The sequence below is a fragment of the Trachypithecus francoisi genome, unplaced genomic scaffold (genome assembly GCF_009764315.1).
Source record: "Trachypithecus francoisi isolate TF-2019V2 unplaced genomic scaffold, Tfra_2.0 Lachesis_group13, whole genome shotgun sequence".
NCBI classification, from domain to species: domain Eukaryota; kingdom Metazoa; phylum Chordata; class Mammalia; order Primates; family Cercopithecidae; genus Trachypithecus; species Trachypithecus francoisi.
The window spans coordinates 36,022,613-36,040,059 of record NW_022681458.1 but is presented as its reverse complement, the minus strand read 5'-3'; the positions used below and the strand labels follow the sequence as shown (position 1 = coordinate 36,040,059).

Genomic DNA, 17,447 nt, shown 5'->3' with positions numbered 1-17,447 from the left:
TCTCTGTCTGTTTCTTCACGTACATACCTGAATCTACTGTCACTCATAGTAGCCAATTGTTGAAGTCCATCTGTGGACACCTGAGACTTCAGACATGGTTTTTGTCATGCCTCTCAAAGACTTCATCCCTCACCTTTTCATCTCAGACGGTTCTTGAACATTCATTGTTGACTCTTATACATCTTTTACATTCCTGGTTTGTCACCATAGTCAAGACACTGGCATATGCTTCATGCTACCCTTACTTATTCATTAGGCAGCATAATTTGACGTTGAGTATCGTTTCTATTCAGTAGATTCCCTGGTTGTTCATGCTGAAAACACGGCCTTTATCTAAGACATGTCTTTGGCCTGCTGTTAACTTGCAGCTTCCCACAACCTTCACTGCAGCCCACTCAGCCATGAGCACAGGCTAACTCCCTTCAAAATTAAAATGTCGCATTTTATAATCATCATGTCACCCTCTCAATCCAAACACTTGAGATATGTATCATAAAGTTACAAACCATTTTACTAGTCTAACTTACATGTCTAAAATATTTTCACATGAACCAACTCAATACTGCTCTCACTCACTATTCCAGTGCTCTATATGCCCACATTGGCTCTAATCCTATGATGACTTATATTACACTCACTTACCTCCTTAATATCCATCAATCTGATATCAGCCTTATTTTGCCTTATTTCCGTTTTGTACCGCAGCAAAGGGGGCCCTTTTATGAAAGGTTTTCAAAGTGTACACTTGGTCACAGTCAAAATGATGGTAACATGTATGTGTATGTATATAGACTGATACGTAGATATCTCATTACGATCAATTTAAAGGACATAATCAGATGTGTACATAAGAGCATTTGTTACCTTCATATGTATAGTGCAGCCTTTTATCTCTTTGATCCTTCTTGATTATACCAAAGTTTGTATAAAAATTCACTTTATTAGATAGATCCTAGCTTGATGTTACTGCATTGAGTGTTATTGCCACCTTACTTTTTAAATGGGGATTGGGATTATTGCTACCTAGGAGTCTGGGAAAATGTGAGCTCTTATTCCTAATTTGTGAATTAATGCCAGGCTTGAGAGGATAATCTAAGACAATGAGTCAGGTTCACCAACACATTATTCAGTTGGGTAGATTCTCAGTCTGCCTTGAGCAGAGCACTTTAAATGCAGTCTGATCTATGTTTTAGTGAGGGTCCTACACCTCTTCCCTGGAGGCTTTCACTGCTTTGATTAAGGATTTAGTTTTCTATTATTGCATGATGTACACCACTCTATTGAAACAAAAAACAAACCTGAAATGTAAGCCACATAATAAAAGGTGAGCAAGTCTTCACTAAAAGTGAAAGGCTTAACTTCTGCTGGTTCGCGATCAGCAACAACCTGTGTCCCAGGCTGGCCACCCTTTCAGCCAGAGCTTGTGGCTCTGGTCCCAGCTTTGCCCCTGGCCAGCTGTGTGACCTTGGAACGCCAGTCCTCCTCTTTGAGCCACAGGGTCTTATCTAAGAGATGAGGTGACCTTTAATCCCTTTCAGCTCTTAAACTTTTTGATTCTATGAAGGCCATGAGTCTTTCTGACACTAAACCCACATCATCACAACAGATCAAAGGATGGAAAACGTAAGTGCAAATAAAGGTCGAATCACACATTTAAAGGCAAGTGCTTCCAAACTCCAAGACTCAGGGGAGAGCTCATGTGTGCAGTAGTGTCTCAGAATTCTTCTTTAAAATGGGCTGAAAAAATGAAAGTGTTGCTATTAGGCCAGGCTAGTGTCAGTAACACTAAGTGGGTCCAGGATTTTTGTTCACGATTGGCATATTTTGTCATTACTAGATACCATATCTAATATACTTTATATATCAATGGTTTCATGTATTGAGAATGTACCCAGACACCAGGAAAGAAATAGAAAAAAAGCTACATAACTCTAAAGAGAGGATTTAAACTTCTTGAGAAATTTGTATGAAAACATGTGAAATCTTTTCATTGGCGGGAGCCTTAGGCCCTCATTCAAAGACCACACTAACCTACAAAAATAAAGAAAAGGATTGTTAATAGCTCAGGTTGATCAAGCTCTCACATCACCCTTCTAAATAGAGAAAAGGGCTCCTAGTCACAGACTTACTGAGAGTCTGACAAAAACAGAGACGTCAGAGAAACTGTAAAAAAACACAGGTAATGGGAAAAACTCAGAAACTTATAGTGTTTTGCGAAGCAAAAGTAGGTCAATTTATTGATCTGCTTATTTGTTAACTTACCTAAATTATCTGCTTCTATACAAAATGCTCTGTACCAGACACTAATGTCCTTACTTTACAAATCTTCACTCATTCTGTTCTCTCAACAACCCTATGAGGTGGAGAGTGTAATTTTACTCATTTTATACATGAGGAAATTGAAGCCCAGAGAGGTCCAGTAAGTCTCTTAGTTGACACAGCTAGTAAGTACTAGAGCCAGTCTCTTAATTGACACAGCTAGTAAGTACTGGAGCCAGGCTCTTGAGCACAGGGCTGTGCTGGTGTCACGGGTACTTCCTTTTTGGAGGAGGGTAGGGGAGATGAGGTCTACCTCTTTCACCCAGGCTGGAGGGAAGAGGTGCGATCTTAGCTCACTGGAGCCTCAAACTCCTAGACTCAAGTGATCCTCCAGCCTCAGCCTCCCAAGTAGCTGGGACTACAGGTGCATGCCACCACACGTGGCTAAACAAGTACTTCCTTAATCTACCCACTGCATTATGAAAATGGAGGTTCATTTATTCATTTGGCCATACTATTATTGTTGCATACTAATTTTAATATTTCTCAAAAACAATATTGAATATGGAAGGATGATGAGTTTCAAGAAAAGATTAAACTTATTTTGGTATTTCAGGTTGAGATTCTCCTGTACATTTTAGAAGGATCCTCATTCAAAACAGTTATTTTTGCTATTGTTTTGTTGTTTATAGTATCAAACTCCAACCATTTGAAAAACTCAATACTTTCAGATTTTGTGAGGATACATGATTCGGATTTTCACTATGTCTGAGATTAGGATAGCAATTATGATGAGATGGGCTACCATATTTACTTTCTAAACAGATGAGAGTGCCGAGGGGAGAAAATGGCTATAATTTAGTTTATTAAAATTATATAAATATAATTTATTTATAGAACAAGAAATAAGTTATTGTCTGTAATTCTCTTACATAATACCCTGTATGGTCAAATGAAATAAGTAGAATATTCTGCCGAAAGAAAGTTATTTGAGATTGCCTACAAGTACTAAGAAAACTATAATGGGCATTTGATGTATCTTGTGTCTAAATTGTCAACTGTGCTTTTCCTATTATTTCCTTTTTGCACTTTTGATATGCAGACTATCTGCTCAGTGTTAACATTAGTTTTAGAAAAAAGACCTAAATAAAGTAGAAAACCAAATTCCTACAGGCATCAGTCATTCAACAGGATGGTTTTCTCCAAAGGATACAACCTTTTCACTTGCTTTTTAAAATAGGCATAGCTTAGCCCACAGAAATCCCTTAACCTGCTTTTGGACTCTGCTAATATCTGATGACATCTCTTGAAGTGCTAGTGTTTTCCAGGCCTTCTTTATCCACTTAAAGTTATATAGTGTACAGCAGGATCCCAATTAGCAGAAATCAGTGAAGAGTAAAACACGATATTACCCAGAGAATATTTTATTTAAGTTGTACAGTATGGTAAAATACATGAAAACAGAGTTGCTACATCTCATAAAGAAACCTGAGATGTAGGAATTAGTTTAAAATATGTGGTTGGGAGTTGCACAGAGTGATGAGTGGCTGTGTTCAAAATGAGAACTGCTTCCTCGTTTTTAAAAAGATTTTATTCTAAACCTAAATACAACATATGGCTTCTTTCCACAGCTCTGGGGTGGATTCAGCAGTATATTTTCCAGATCAGCACATCAACTTCAGATCTGTGACACCGGCCAGGCAGCCTGAATCAATTAATTTGAAAGCCTCGAAGAGCATGGACCTTGGTAAGCAAGGGTGAGGTGACATCCAGGTCAGCTCTCCAGCCTTAGCCCATTTATCTTCCCAAATGTCCTGGTTTTGTTTCTTCAACTCAAACCTCAGGGAACAAGGTCTGAAGAAGCCTAGAGGAAGGGATAATGGCCATCTCACCTTCCTATCTCTTCACACACTTAATTGTAATTACCCACTTTGTGAAACAAAGAGAAATGATTTATTTTTACAAAATGATCTATAAACTCTCCTCCCATTATAGATCACAAAAATGATTCCTTCTGGAGGATCTGAATTCCAGAGGCATCTTTATCTCATCTGTCTGCCTTTGCATTTGCTCCCTTGCTTCTGCCAGGGCATTTCCACTCTGTGCGGGCATACCTGTTGCAGAGCCTGGGAAAATCATGTGGTTCAAAGCATCCTTTGCCTTAGTGCTTCACATCCTTCTATTCCTATCCATGTGTGATGCATAGGGATGGCAGCAGTGCAGAAAATTCAGCTTTTTAAATGCCCGTCCCCAAATCCTGTGACACTAGAGGGAAAGGGGGTCTTTTGGGCTTGCCACACTGAGGGTGTCAAGGTACCCTCTGTCCATGCCTGAACAACCTCACTGAGGTTCTCAGCACCATGGGGAACTTCTTGGTGACTGTTGGGTGCCAGGGCAAAGCAAGGGCCCCTGTCAACCGTGTTCTGAAAGCCTTGGGACATCTCATATACCCTAGAGCATCACTGCCCTCCCATGGGCTCTTAGAGAGAACACTGTTAGAGAAAAGTATGGGTACAAAATAAATTCTCAGCAAAATATCCATTGCCTCGTGAATGCTTAGAGGCCAAGCTTTGCAATTGTTTTTTCTCGAGGCATATTATATATTTCATTAGTAACAATGAGAAAATAGAATAATCAAAAGTGCGCGCTCCACCAAACAATCTGATAAATAGGGCTTATCTGTAATTCATTTACAGGAGTTCAGAAAAATGTTCAATCATGATGAAACAAGAGAAATTGATTCTGTTTTGTATAAATTAAATCACTGGGATGCATTTGCTGTAATCACCTATAGTGAGAGACAGATAGAAACCTTAACAAGGAAGCTGTCTTGAACACTGGTCAGAAACAGTATTTTCTCAAGCGTGAACCTTTGACAAACCAAAGGAATAATTTGTGACAGTGACATACGTTATTACTAATAATTTAAAGAGCAGTTCATTTTTATAGAGTGCTTGATAAACATTTCCTGTTCTGTCTTCCCAGTTTCTCTATAAAGAAGATGAATGGATCAAAACTGCTCTTATTTTTGAGGAGAGAAATATATTTCTGTTTTTCTCATTTAATTAAAGCAGCCACTATTATGGTTCTAAAAAGAAAAAACAGCACCCATTGTAAATTAAGAGAGAAAAAATATGAAACCTGCAAAAAATAAAACCTAAGGCATGTCCAGAATCAGTATTTTTATTTATATTTGAATTTTATCATTATTATTATTATTTTTGAGATGGAGTCTCACTCTGTCTCCCAGGATGGAGTGCAGTGGTATGATCTCGGCTCACTGCAACCTCCGCCTCCTGGGTTCAAGTGATTCTCCTGCCTCAGCCTTGCAAGTAGCTTGGATTACAGGCCTCTGCCACCACACCTGGCTAATTTTTTTTTTTTTTTTTTTTTTTTGTATTTTTAGTAGAGAGGGGGTTTCTCCATGTTGGCCAGGGTGATCTCGAACTCCTGACCTCAAGTGATCCACCCACCTCGGCCTCCCAAAGTGCTGGGATTACAGGATGTGAGCCACTGGGTCCAGCCATTTTGTTAACATTTTTATTACCAAAAACTATATTTTGAGTTTTCTCTTCGAAACTGAAATAGTCCTAGCAAAATATATGTAGTTAGCAATCATTCTTTGCATTTTTATACATATGCCATAAATGACAACAATAATAGTAAGGTTTATTCATTTTACAAAATTGGTCAGGTTATGAGCTATTTACCCTAGTACCAACTAAAAGCACTGGCTGGCCGGGCGCGGTGGCTCAAGCCTGTAATCCCAGCACTTTGGGAGGCCGAGACGGGCGGATCACGAGGTCAGGAGATCGAGACCATCCTGGCTAACGCGGCGAAACCCCGTCTCTACTAAAAAATACAAAAAAAAAAAAAAAAAACTAGCCGGGCGAGGTGGCGGGCGCCTGTAGTCCCAGCTACTCGGAGGCTGAGGCAGGAGAATGGCATAAACTCGGGAGGCGGAGCTTGCGGTGAGCTGAGAATCGGCCACTGCACTCCAGCCCGGGCGACAGAGCGAGACTCCGTCTCAAAAAAAAATAAAAAATAAAAATAAAAGCACTGGCTAAAATGCACCATGTAGCGGAAATACTCAGTAGCATGCTGTAAAAACATGTTTAGAGTAATCATCAAAGTTTGGTCCTTTCCAAGAAGTACAAGGTTAAAGGCAACAGTCTTTCAGAAGGCCCTGAGGGTCAGCATTCTACCACCATTTTGATCCCTTCTCCCCAGAACAGTCAGGGAGCCTAACAAATGTGTTAACCTTCTCAATGTGAAATTCACTTAGGTGATACCCCAACGGTAAACATTTGAAAGTGTCTTTTCTGTTTCATTAGGGGAATAGAATATTGTATATAGTTTCGTTTTCCATATATGGCACTAGGCCAATGTAAGAGATTAATTTATTTGCTCAAAAGGTAGGTAACTATGTTTATAGGAATAATACTAGCAGGATCTTGATTCTTTAAAATGTTTTAACATTCTTTAAAACGTTTTAATAAGTATCCTATTTAGGATGAATATACAATTCATGCTATCTATTTTTGAGCTGGAAACCAACATTTTTATATGCTTCAGAATAAAAAAAAAAAGAAACCCTTCTATTTGTTGCATAATTAAATTATATTGGCTATTTCTCACTTTATAAAGTCTGTAGGAATCTTCAGAGGCTGATGGGCCCTATCAGTACCCTTGTTTTTGTTTTACATTTGCTACTAAGACCAAACTAGTATTTTAACTTGCATATTAATGAGTCGTTGTTCATCTGTTTAAGCTATTTTAAAGGTGAGCAGCTTCCATTTACTTCTTTTCAGTTATATTTTCGAAGACAGACAATTCCGATTAAGAAAAATAAAGCCTCCTTATTGCCATCTCTTTTACCTATTCACCAGACACAAATGTAGTTTAAAATGTAAGTGCTCCTAGAAAGCACCAGTTGCTTCCCCATCTGTGTGCATGTCCACATCACATACCGTTTATTTATAATAGTTGCGTAGTGTTACATTCATTAATCTTCAGTTATACTTTACTTTTCTCTTCCCCTTTTAATGGAATGTGGGCTTCATTAACAGTTCTTTTGTTGTTGTTTTGGTGGGTTTTTGAGTTGTTTGTGTTTAAGATTTTGCAATTTGTTTATTTATAGCCTTTGCCAATGTTATCATTTGTTAATTTTTTCTTCTTTCATTTATAAAATATTGTTACTTGGGATGCAAGTCATTTTTTTGCAACCTATTATTTGTCTTTTTAGTTTCATTGTGATATTTCTTATAAAAACGGTTTCAGTCTTATTGTCAAATATTTTCATCATTTCTTCTTTTGTGACATTTAGGTTATATGTTTATCTCATTCCCTTCTGGTACTTTTAGAGGCTTTAAAAAATATTTAGCAATCTATCATATATTTTTATCCATGGGGTATGAGATGGAAGAATTTTCTTACATAAGTAAGCAAATTATTAATAACATTTATTGACTTCTCCGTTCTTTCCCTGTTAATCTGAAATTCAGTGACATTGAATAGTAAATTCCCATACCTACATAGATGTGTGGATTTCTAGACATGCTATTCTGTTGATACATTAGTCCATGTCGTGTCAGCATCACCCCGTTTAAATTATCTTGCTATTACTTCGTATTTTGATTACTTACAAGATGATCTTCCTCTAATTTTTCTTCCTTTGTAAAATTACTTTGGCTCTTCATATGTACTCATTCTCCCACATGGACTGTACAATCAGCTAATCAAAATGAGTTTCGAGATGAAATAGGAATGCTTCCACTGTGGGGGGTGTGTGTGTGTATGAGAGAGAGAGAGAGAGAGAGCACACACATTAATTATCATGTTTGCTGTTGGTTTCTCATGGAAACATTTGATCAAGCTACATAAGTTTCTTTGCAGTCCTAACGTCCTAAAAGTTTTTTGATTAAATCGTTTATTTTTTTAATCAAGAATGAATGTTTAATTTTAATAAGTGATTTTAAGGGCCTTACTGGCTGATAATGTGGATTTTGTTCTTTATTCTATTCATGAAATAAAAGTGAGTTAATTAATAGATTCCCCAATATTAAATCTTTGATTCTTTTTCGATGACTCTAAATTTTTCTCTTTACTTGCAAAAATGTTTATTGATTAACTACAGATGTGTATATTAAACACTTCTTGAGACGGGTAACACATTATATGCTCTAAAATGTAGGTGTACAACTCTGATTACAATTTTACTCAGTGTCATTAATTCCTATGTATACATTATAAGTATAAGTAAAAGCTGAATTGGGTATACATTATAAGTATAATGTATATATAGCCCTTTTGAGGCTGCTTTGCCTTGGGATTTTGTGGATACTTTTACTGGCATGCATGTGGTCACATTTAAGTCAGATCAGAAATGATTAAAATGATAAATAAAAGGAAATTTGTTTTTAAATAATTGCATGTAGTCATGCTAATTCAAAGGGGTTAGGGTGTCACTTAAGAGACTGGGTGGATACTTCTGGGTTTTGGAGAAAATCAATCTTTTCCTACTAATTGTAGACTTTTCTCTATTTATTTAAATTACCAGAATTACTGTGTTCAGTCTGGACCCCTTTAATTTGTTCATAATTGAGCTTGTGTGGGTGTTGAGTTGGAAGCTCTCAGGAGCTGAATAACACAGCTGCCTCTTTGGCCTTTGGCATAGGGTTTTCCCCCAAAGAGCTGCCCTTGTTGGCAGTATGCCAGGAAGTTACATTCAAAGACTTTTTGATGAGGCATAAAAATCTTTAATTTCCAGGCTTGGTGTTTTATGACCCCATAATACTGTTTGAGAATTAGTCTGAATTATTCAAGGGATAGCACTTCAGTTTGTTGGCCCCTTTGTTGACCTACTCTGTAGCCCCATTCAGAGTTAAGTTTAAAATTCTGTTTCTCACAAGATATTGTTTTTAGAGTTTCCTCTCCTGTTTCAAATTGGCCTCCCACTCCCATTTCAGAAGGGTGTTCTGTAACCCAGTTCGGAGAAGGCGAAGGGTAGTGCAGATGGAAGATGCTGGCCAGCTGTACTCCTGTTCAATGAGAGGAAATGAGCTTAAAGTGATGCGTGAGGCATTCAGACGAAATTTTAGGAAGTTTCCTGACAATGAAGATTGTTAACATTCCATGTCTCATAGTCTTTTAAGCAAGAGCGTGTGTCCTGAATATCTCCCTAAAATCAAGACGATAAATAGGTTGGCTGATTTCCTTTCAAGATTTGTGATTCAGCAGTTTTATTTTCTGTAAGTTGCTTGCTCTAATTTTTTTTTTTAAATTAGGAAATGTTTTTAGATACCCACAATTGAAGTAATTTATAAGCCAACTGAGTTCTCACATCTACAAAGGTAAATATTTGAGATACATTTTGAGTATGAAACCTTTTGTACAGGTCAGATATTCCTCTTAGAGAGTACATTTCTAGTATCAGCTCAAAGATGAGCATGAAAAAAGCCTAATACTACTTTACTACTGCTCTGATACGTTCTTTTTAAGATTATATTCATATAATGAGGTATTTCCCTATGAATTATTGATAATAAAGACTGAATACGTAGGATAATTTTTATAAAATTATTCTAATAAGTGTGATGCTGGTTTGTATGTATAATTAATATATAAATATATTTTACTATTTTTATTTACATCCATGGATTTCTTTTATTGTCCACCAATGAGTAGTACCTCTGAATATAGTTAAAAGCTGAATTGGGTATTATTGTTTTGGATACAACTTTGGCTTCAAAGAAAATAATCTGTTTTGTAAAGAAAAATTAATGGTAACACTGTAAGAAAGTGTCTATTTGTATAATAGACAAGTATACAAAGATGAAGTCAGCGATATACTCTAAGCTCTAGTAACTCAAAAAAAAGGAATTATAGGCAATGTTCATTCATTAAGTAAATGTTTATTAAGTGCCTGCTGTGTGCTAGGAAGTGCATTAAACACTGGGGATGTGGTAAATAAATGAGAGAAATGGTGCTTGCTGCGTGTACCTAGATTAGAACCTCAACAGGAAAGAAAAACTCAAGAGTTAAGGAAAAACTTCCAAAAGGAAATTCTAACATTATGATAACTTATCTCAGGGAGGAAGAAAAGGAAGAGGCATCTGAAGACACTAGTGTGGCTGCTTCAAGAACTCACTGATAACCTTGGCTATGTAGAAAAGAGGAAGAGAGAAGCAAATTTTCAAGAAATACTGTCTTAGAGAATCGGGTGATAGATTTACAGAATTAGCATTCAGATGATTTCTCCAGAATTGAAGAAGATAGAATTTAATAAAGAATAATGCATTCATTCCAACAAGGATTTATTGACACTTACTGTATGCCAGGCAATATCCCGGGTAAATAAGACAAAGGCTGCAATCTTACAGTGTTTTCATTCTCGTTATGCAAACAGATGATAAAGATGTATACAGTGAATAAATAATAAAATTTCCGATGACAGAGATTCAGATAGAAATGTTTTTCCTAAAGCCAAATTCAGGTAGAGAGAATGACTGAGGGGACATGAAGCTATTTCAGATGGGATAGTGAATGATAAAGGTTATGTCATAAAGTCAGGTTAAAAGAAATGAATTGTATAAGCGTAGGATTTAGGAGAGTTGGCATAGTAACTATTGAAGCAATCCCCTGGTTCTTAGCTGCTTGCCTGACATGGCCATCCCCAAAGCTAGTTCTGTGTTTTCAGATCAAAGAAGAAAACAGCTCCACTTTATTCTGGCCTGGTCATAACATTTACAGTTCCATATCCAGTTATGGGTAAAATATTTTAATAGCTACAAAGACAGTATAGAATGCAATCCAGATATTGGTGAGAGGCCTAGAAACCATGTTTAGTGGAAAACAGTTGAAAGAATAAAGACATTATGCCTGAAAGAGAGATGGCTTAAGAGGCATAGGAGAGCTCGCCTCAAATATTTTCATGCAGATATTGAAAGACTCACATCTGTTTAAAATTAATCAGTACCCCAGATATATCAAGCAATGATAATCACATCAGAAGATACATCATGTTGACAAGTTTTGAAATCGAGAAGGATAACAGTGATGGAAAATGGAATTCTGGTTTGTGGCATGTTTGGTATAAAAGGAAAAAAATATGTAAATTAAAACAGCTCCTGAAGACTGAAAAGAGAAGCAGAACTCACCAAAATTATGAAAAAGAGACCATCATATATTTTTCAGTGTTTGACAAGGGATACAGGCTCTTTTTATTTTTGTTAGAGTATTTTAATATGTTTATGTTGTTAAAACATATTATAAGGCCGAGCACAGTGGCTCACACCTGTAATCCCAGCACTTTGGGAGGCCAAGGCGGGTGCATCACCTGAGGTTGGGAGTTCAAGACCAGGCTGACCAACATGGAGAAACCCTGTCTCTAGTAAAAATACAAAATTAGCCAGGCATGGTGGCCTATGCCTGTAATCCCAGCTACTTGGGAAGCTGAGGCAGGAGAATCACTTGAACCCAGGAGGCCAAGTTTGCAGTGAGCCAAGATCATGCCATTGCACTCCAGCCTGGACAACAAGAATGAAACTCTGTCTCAAAAAAATAAATAAATAAAACATATTATAATGTATATAGTTATGTGTTTTAACTACATAACTGTATTATATGTACACAGATGATAGCACTGTGTACATATTACACAGAATATAATTGTAGTGAGATGAATAAATGAAAAGTTGAATTTAGAGAACCTACCTGTCAGAACTCAGGCTGAATTCTTAGAGAGACATCTCTCGTGAGAAAAGACTTCAGATAGTTTCCAGCACCTCCATCCATGGCAGGCCTCTTTCAAAACATTAAGAAAACGGACATTTGGATTAACCAAAATGTAACATGTAATTATATTTTAGATAATTGCTACATTTAAAGTGAATTATAGACTAGTAGTAGTAGTAACTGAAATGTGGAAATATAGATCACTGTCTATAATATAACTTGATCAATACTTCAGATGTAGCAGAATAAGGCAGATTCTGTTTAAAATTCATTAAAACAACGATTTGAGTTGGGAGCAAAGGTGTAAAATGATTCTCTATGTCAAGGACGTGCTTTTCCTATCCCTGTAAGTCTCTACGCATCCTCTCCTCCTGCTGTGTTTTACATTCCCTAGGAAACATACTTTCAAGAAGAATTTGACTTTGTATTCATTGTTACTGTTATTAACTGGAAAACAATACCTTTTATGTAGGAATTGTACTTTTATAATGCTTTATATGTTTCTAGACTTGTCTAAAAGTTGTGACACATGCCAGGCCATCCCTGTCATACCCCTCCCATGACCAAATGCTCACAAATGCCATCAACTTAATTGCTCTCTTTTATAAGTTGTTGAATGAGTGAATAAGAGATACAACTTTCTCAAATGCCCCCATCTAAAAAAGGAAAGCATTTTCGGAGCAAGGATCATCCCTCTTATATAAAAACACTTAGCCTAATGCCTCGAACACCCCTAATGCCTAGGGATTTGATGGTGTTGTTGGTAATAGTGGCAGTCATGGGGAGGGTAGTGTTGGTGGCACAATCAGAAATGAGCTTCTACATCTCCTACAGGTTTTTCTTATACTTGGTGGTTGACTCGAACAGTCAATATAAGTAAATTCTCCTAAAGTTAAGTATTATGAAATGCTGGGAGAAAAGTTAACCTGTGGATTTCATAGGTATATCCTTAAGTCAATAATGGGGCCACAAATGGTCTCAAATGTTGCCATGCAGTTTTTCACTGAGTGTATTTTCTCAAGGCCAGGGAATGTTTAGTGGAATATGTAGTTAATTTAAAATGTCAGTGTCTCTAAGAAAAATGTAAGGCTCTATTTCCCCAGAAGAGATACAAAAAAACTATAAAGTTTAGAAACTAACCTTAACCAATGATATTCTGCCAGTAACAGACCCATGCAGATTTTTACTAAATTGACCTCTGTGTACTTAGAGTGTTATCTGTGCTCTGAAGAGAAATCTTGGTCAATGGAAAAACTGCCTTATTCTTTAAAACTTAAATATTCTGGGCTCCTCATAAAACTTGGATTAAAACATGAAGTGCTTTCTTCTTTATATTTTGTACTGAGGCTCTGTATCTAGGTAATTCTAAGCCTTCCCCCCCACCCCCCTCCCCACTATACTTTAAGTTCTGGGATACATGTGGAGAACGTGCAGGTTTGTTAAATAGATAAAGACATGCCACGGTGGTTTGCTGTACCCATCAATCCATCATCTACATTAGGTATTTCTCCTAATGCTCTCCCTCCGCTAGCCCCTCCACCCCTCAACAGGCCCCAGTGTGTGATGTTCCCTTCCCTGTGTCCATGTGTTCTCATTGTTCAACTGCCACTTATGAGTGGGAACCTGTGGTGTTTAGTTTTCTGTTCCTGTGTTAGTTTGCTGAGAATGATGGTTCCCAGCTTCATCCATGTCCCTGCAAAGGACATGAACTCATACTTTTTTATGGCTGCATAGTAGTCTATGGTGTATATGTGCCACATTTTCTTTATCCAGTCTATCATTGATGGGCATTTGGGTTGGTTCCAAGTCTTTGCTATTGTGAATAGTGCCACAATAAACATATGTGTGCATGTGTCTTCAGAGTAGAATGATTTATAATCCTTTGGGTATATACCCAGTAATGGAATTGCTGGGTCAAATGGTATTTCTGGTTCTAGATCCTTGAGGAATTGCCACACTGTCTTCCACAATGGCTGAACTAATTTATACTCCCACCAACATTGTAAAAATATTCCTATTTCTCCACATCTCTCCAGCATCTTTTGTTTCCTGACTTTTTAATGATCGCCACTCTAACTGGTGTGAGATAGTATCTCATTGTGGTTTTGATTTGCATTTCTCTAATGACCAGTGATGAAGAGCTTTTTTTCATGTTTGTTGGCTGCATAGGTGTCTTCTTCTGAGAAGTGTCTGTTGATATCCTTCGCCCACTTTTTGATGGTGTTAATTTGTTTTTTACTTATAAATTTGTTTAAGTTCCTTGTAGATTCTGGATATTAGCCCTTTGTCAGATGGAGAGATTGCAAAACTTTGTTCCCATTCTGTAGGTTGCCTGTTCACTCTGTTGATAGTTTCTTTTGCTGTGCAGAAGCTCTTTAGTTTAATTAGATCCCATTTGTCAACTCTGGCTTTTGTTGCCATTGCTTTTGGTATTTTAGATGAAGTCTTTGCCTATGCCTATGTTCTGAATGGTATTGCCTAGGTTTTCTTCTAGGGTTTTTATGGTTTTAGGCCTTATGTTTAAGTCTTCAATCCATCTTGAGTTAATTTTTGTATAAATACAGGGAAGGAGTCCAGTTTCAGTTTTCTGAGTGTGGCTAGCCAGTTTTCCCAAACCCATTTATTAAATAGGGAATCCTTTCCCCATAGCTTATTTTTGTCAGGTCTGTCATGGATCAGATGGTTGTAGATGTGTGGTGTTATTTCTGTGGTCTCTGTTCTGTTCCATTGGTCTATATATCTGTTTTGGTACCAGTACCACGCTGTTTTTGTTACTGTAGCCTTGTAGTATAGTTTGAAGTCAGGTAGCATGATGCCCCCAGCTTTGTTCTTTTTGCTTATCAGCTTAAGGGGCTTTTGGGCTGAGACTATGGGGTTTTCTAAATATGCAATCATATCATCTGCAAACAGAGATAATTTGACTTCCTCTCTTCCTAGTTCAGTACCCTTTATTTCTTTCTCTTGCCTGATTGCCCTGACCAGAACTTCCAATACTATGTTGAATAGGAGTGGTGAGAGAGGGCATCCTTGTCTTGTGCCAGTTTTCAAAGAGAATGCTTCCAGCTTTTGCCCATTCAGTGTGATATTAGCGGTAGGTTTGTCATAAATAGTTTTTATTTTTTTGAGATACATTCCATCAATACCTAGTTTATTGAGAGTTTTTAGCATGAAGTGGTGTTGAATTTTATTGAAGGCCTTTTCTGCATCTATTGAGATAATCATGTGGTTTTTGTCGTTGATTCCATTTATGTGAAAGATTACGTTTATTGATTTGCGTATGTTGGACCAGCCTTGCATCCCAGGGATGATGCCAACTTGATCATGGTGGATAAGCTTTTTGATGTGCTGCTGGATTCGGTTTGCCAGTATTTTATTGAGGATTTTTGCATCGATGTTCATCAGGGACATTGGCCTAAAATTTTCTTTTTTGGTTGTGTCTCTGCCAGGTTTTGGTATGAGGATGATGCTGGGCTCATAAAATGAGTTAGGGAGGATTCCCTCTTTTTCTATTGATAGGAATAGTTTCAGAAGGAATGGTACCAGCTCCTCTTTGTACCTCTGATAGAATTCGGCTGGTCCTGCACTTTTTTTTGGTTGGTAGACTATTAATTACTGCCTCAATTTCATAAAGACAGATATGAACTTTTTCTTCTCACTTGCCTTTGTTTCCTAAACCATTGTTCATATCTAAATGAAGTTCTGTGTTCCTTTTTAAAGAACTTTTGTGTTAATGTAAGAACATCTTCATTAAAAATATGAAGCTAAGGATGCTTATTCAAAGAATGGAACAAAATGCTTAAGTTCTCCTTGCAAATATGAACCAAATCCATTTTAGTTTTTTTAAGTGAGAATTTCATTAGTTGAAAATGTTATATGTAATATACAATTAAATGTACAATTTATAATTAAAATATACAATTAAATAATTAAAAATATAAAAATATAGGTTAAATGAAGTTTAGCAGTTTCATAATTATCCCTTCTGAATGATATTTGAATGATAAAATTTGTTATTGGCAATACTTTATGAAGTGATTAAAGACACTGTGAGGAGAGACAACTATCTAATTTTTAGATGCAGTAGTTGCAGTTTGTTCTTTAAAAAGCAAAATATACAAAAAATAGTTAGAATGAATGAATAAGGCCTAATATTTGATAGTACGACAGGGTGACTATAGTTAATAATGATTTAATTGTACATTTTAAAATAACTAAAGGAGTATTGGATTGTTTGTAACACAAAGGATAAATGTTTAAGGGGATGATACCCCACTTTCCATGATGTGATTATTATGCATTGTATGCCAGATCAAAACATCTGATGTATGCCATAAATATATACACCTACAAAGTACACACAAAAATACAAAATAAAAAATTATCTTAAGGAAAAAAACAAGGCCAGTCATGGTGGCTCATGCCTATAATCTCAGCACTTTGAGAGGCTGAGTTGGGAGGATCATTTCACCCTAGGAGTTAGAGACCAGCCTAGGCAACAAAGCAAGACCCCAGCTCTACAAAATAAATAAATAAATAAGTAAGTAAATAAATAAATAAATAAATAAATTTTTCTAAACAATAAAATAAAAAATTAAAAGCAAAACACCTTTAGTGTTAAATATTTTTATTCTCGTATATACCTACCTGTGTTCTTATATTCTAGTTTTTTCCGAGTGATTGTACCAAACATATTTCTTTAAATTTGTGTTAAAAACAGTGTAACATAAACATTGTTCTCTGGATCTTTACTTCTACAACATTATCTTTTAGTTGTAAAGTTTGCTCTGGAATAAATGTAGCGTGATTCGTTTGACTAATATTACACTCTCTGCTATAAAAGTTGTTTCCAATTCTTCACTTTCAGAAACAGGAATGCATTGAGCCTGCTAGTACATCAATCTTTGTAAGCAATCATGATTATGTTATCATAATTTCTATACGTGTACTCCCCAGCCAGATGATGTATTAAAGATACAAGGCTTTTGATTCATATGACCAGTTGCCCTGCAGAAAAGCAGTTTTGCTCCTATCAGCAGTATATGGAAGAATCTGGGTGTCATCATTTTTTTTCATTGTTGCCAGTGTTATAGGCTTAAAAGGGTTATTTTATTTTACTTTTAAAATCACTTCTGTGGTTAAACCTCTCCCAGATGTTTGACTGTATGTTTTCTATTGTGAATGATCTGAGCATTTCCTTTCTAAGGCTGAAAATTTCTAAATTAAATGTCACTTTTTGGAAGTAAAATGTTACTCTACATTAAAGATCAAATTTCAGCCCTTGCTCATAGGGGAAAATACATATTTTGCTTTCATTTTGTTACCCACTCTAAAGTACATACTAATGAATACATTTGTGTCTTTCATTAAGTGTTCAGAAAAATGTCTGACTAAACATGAACCAGAGGCAGAGGCAGAATTCAGATTTATTTATGATAAAACTGCTTAATCTGGGG

At 36.5% G+C, this 17,447-nt stretch overlaps 1 protein-coding gene across 4 annotated transcripts in view; it reads left to right on the top strand.

Moving 5' to 3' along the window:
• Positions 1 to 17,447, top strand: part of PARD3B (par-3 family cell polarity regulator beta) — a 1,137,826-nt gene that overhangs the window by 701,089 nt on the left and 419,290 nt on the right. For all 4 annotated transcript variants that reach the window (XM_033230595.1, XM_033230594.1, XM_033230597.1 and 1 more), the window contains one exon: positions 3,891 to 4,006. In XM_033230595.1, coding sequence (XP_033086486.1) covers positions 3,891 to 4,006 — 116 coding nt within the window. The remainder of the gene's footprint in view (positions 1 to 3,890; positions 4,007 to 17,447) is intronic.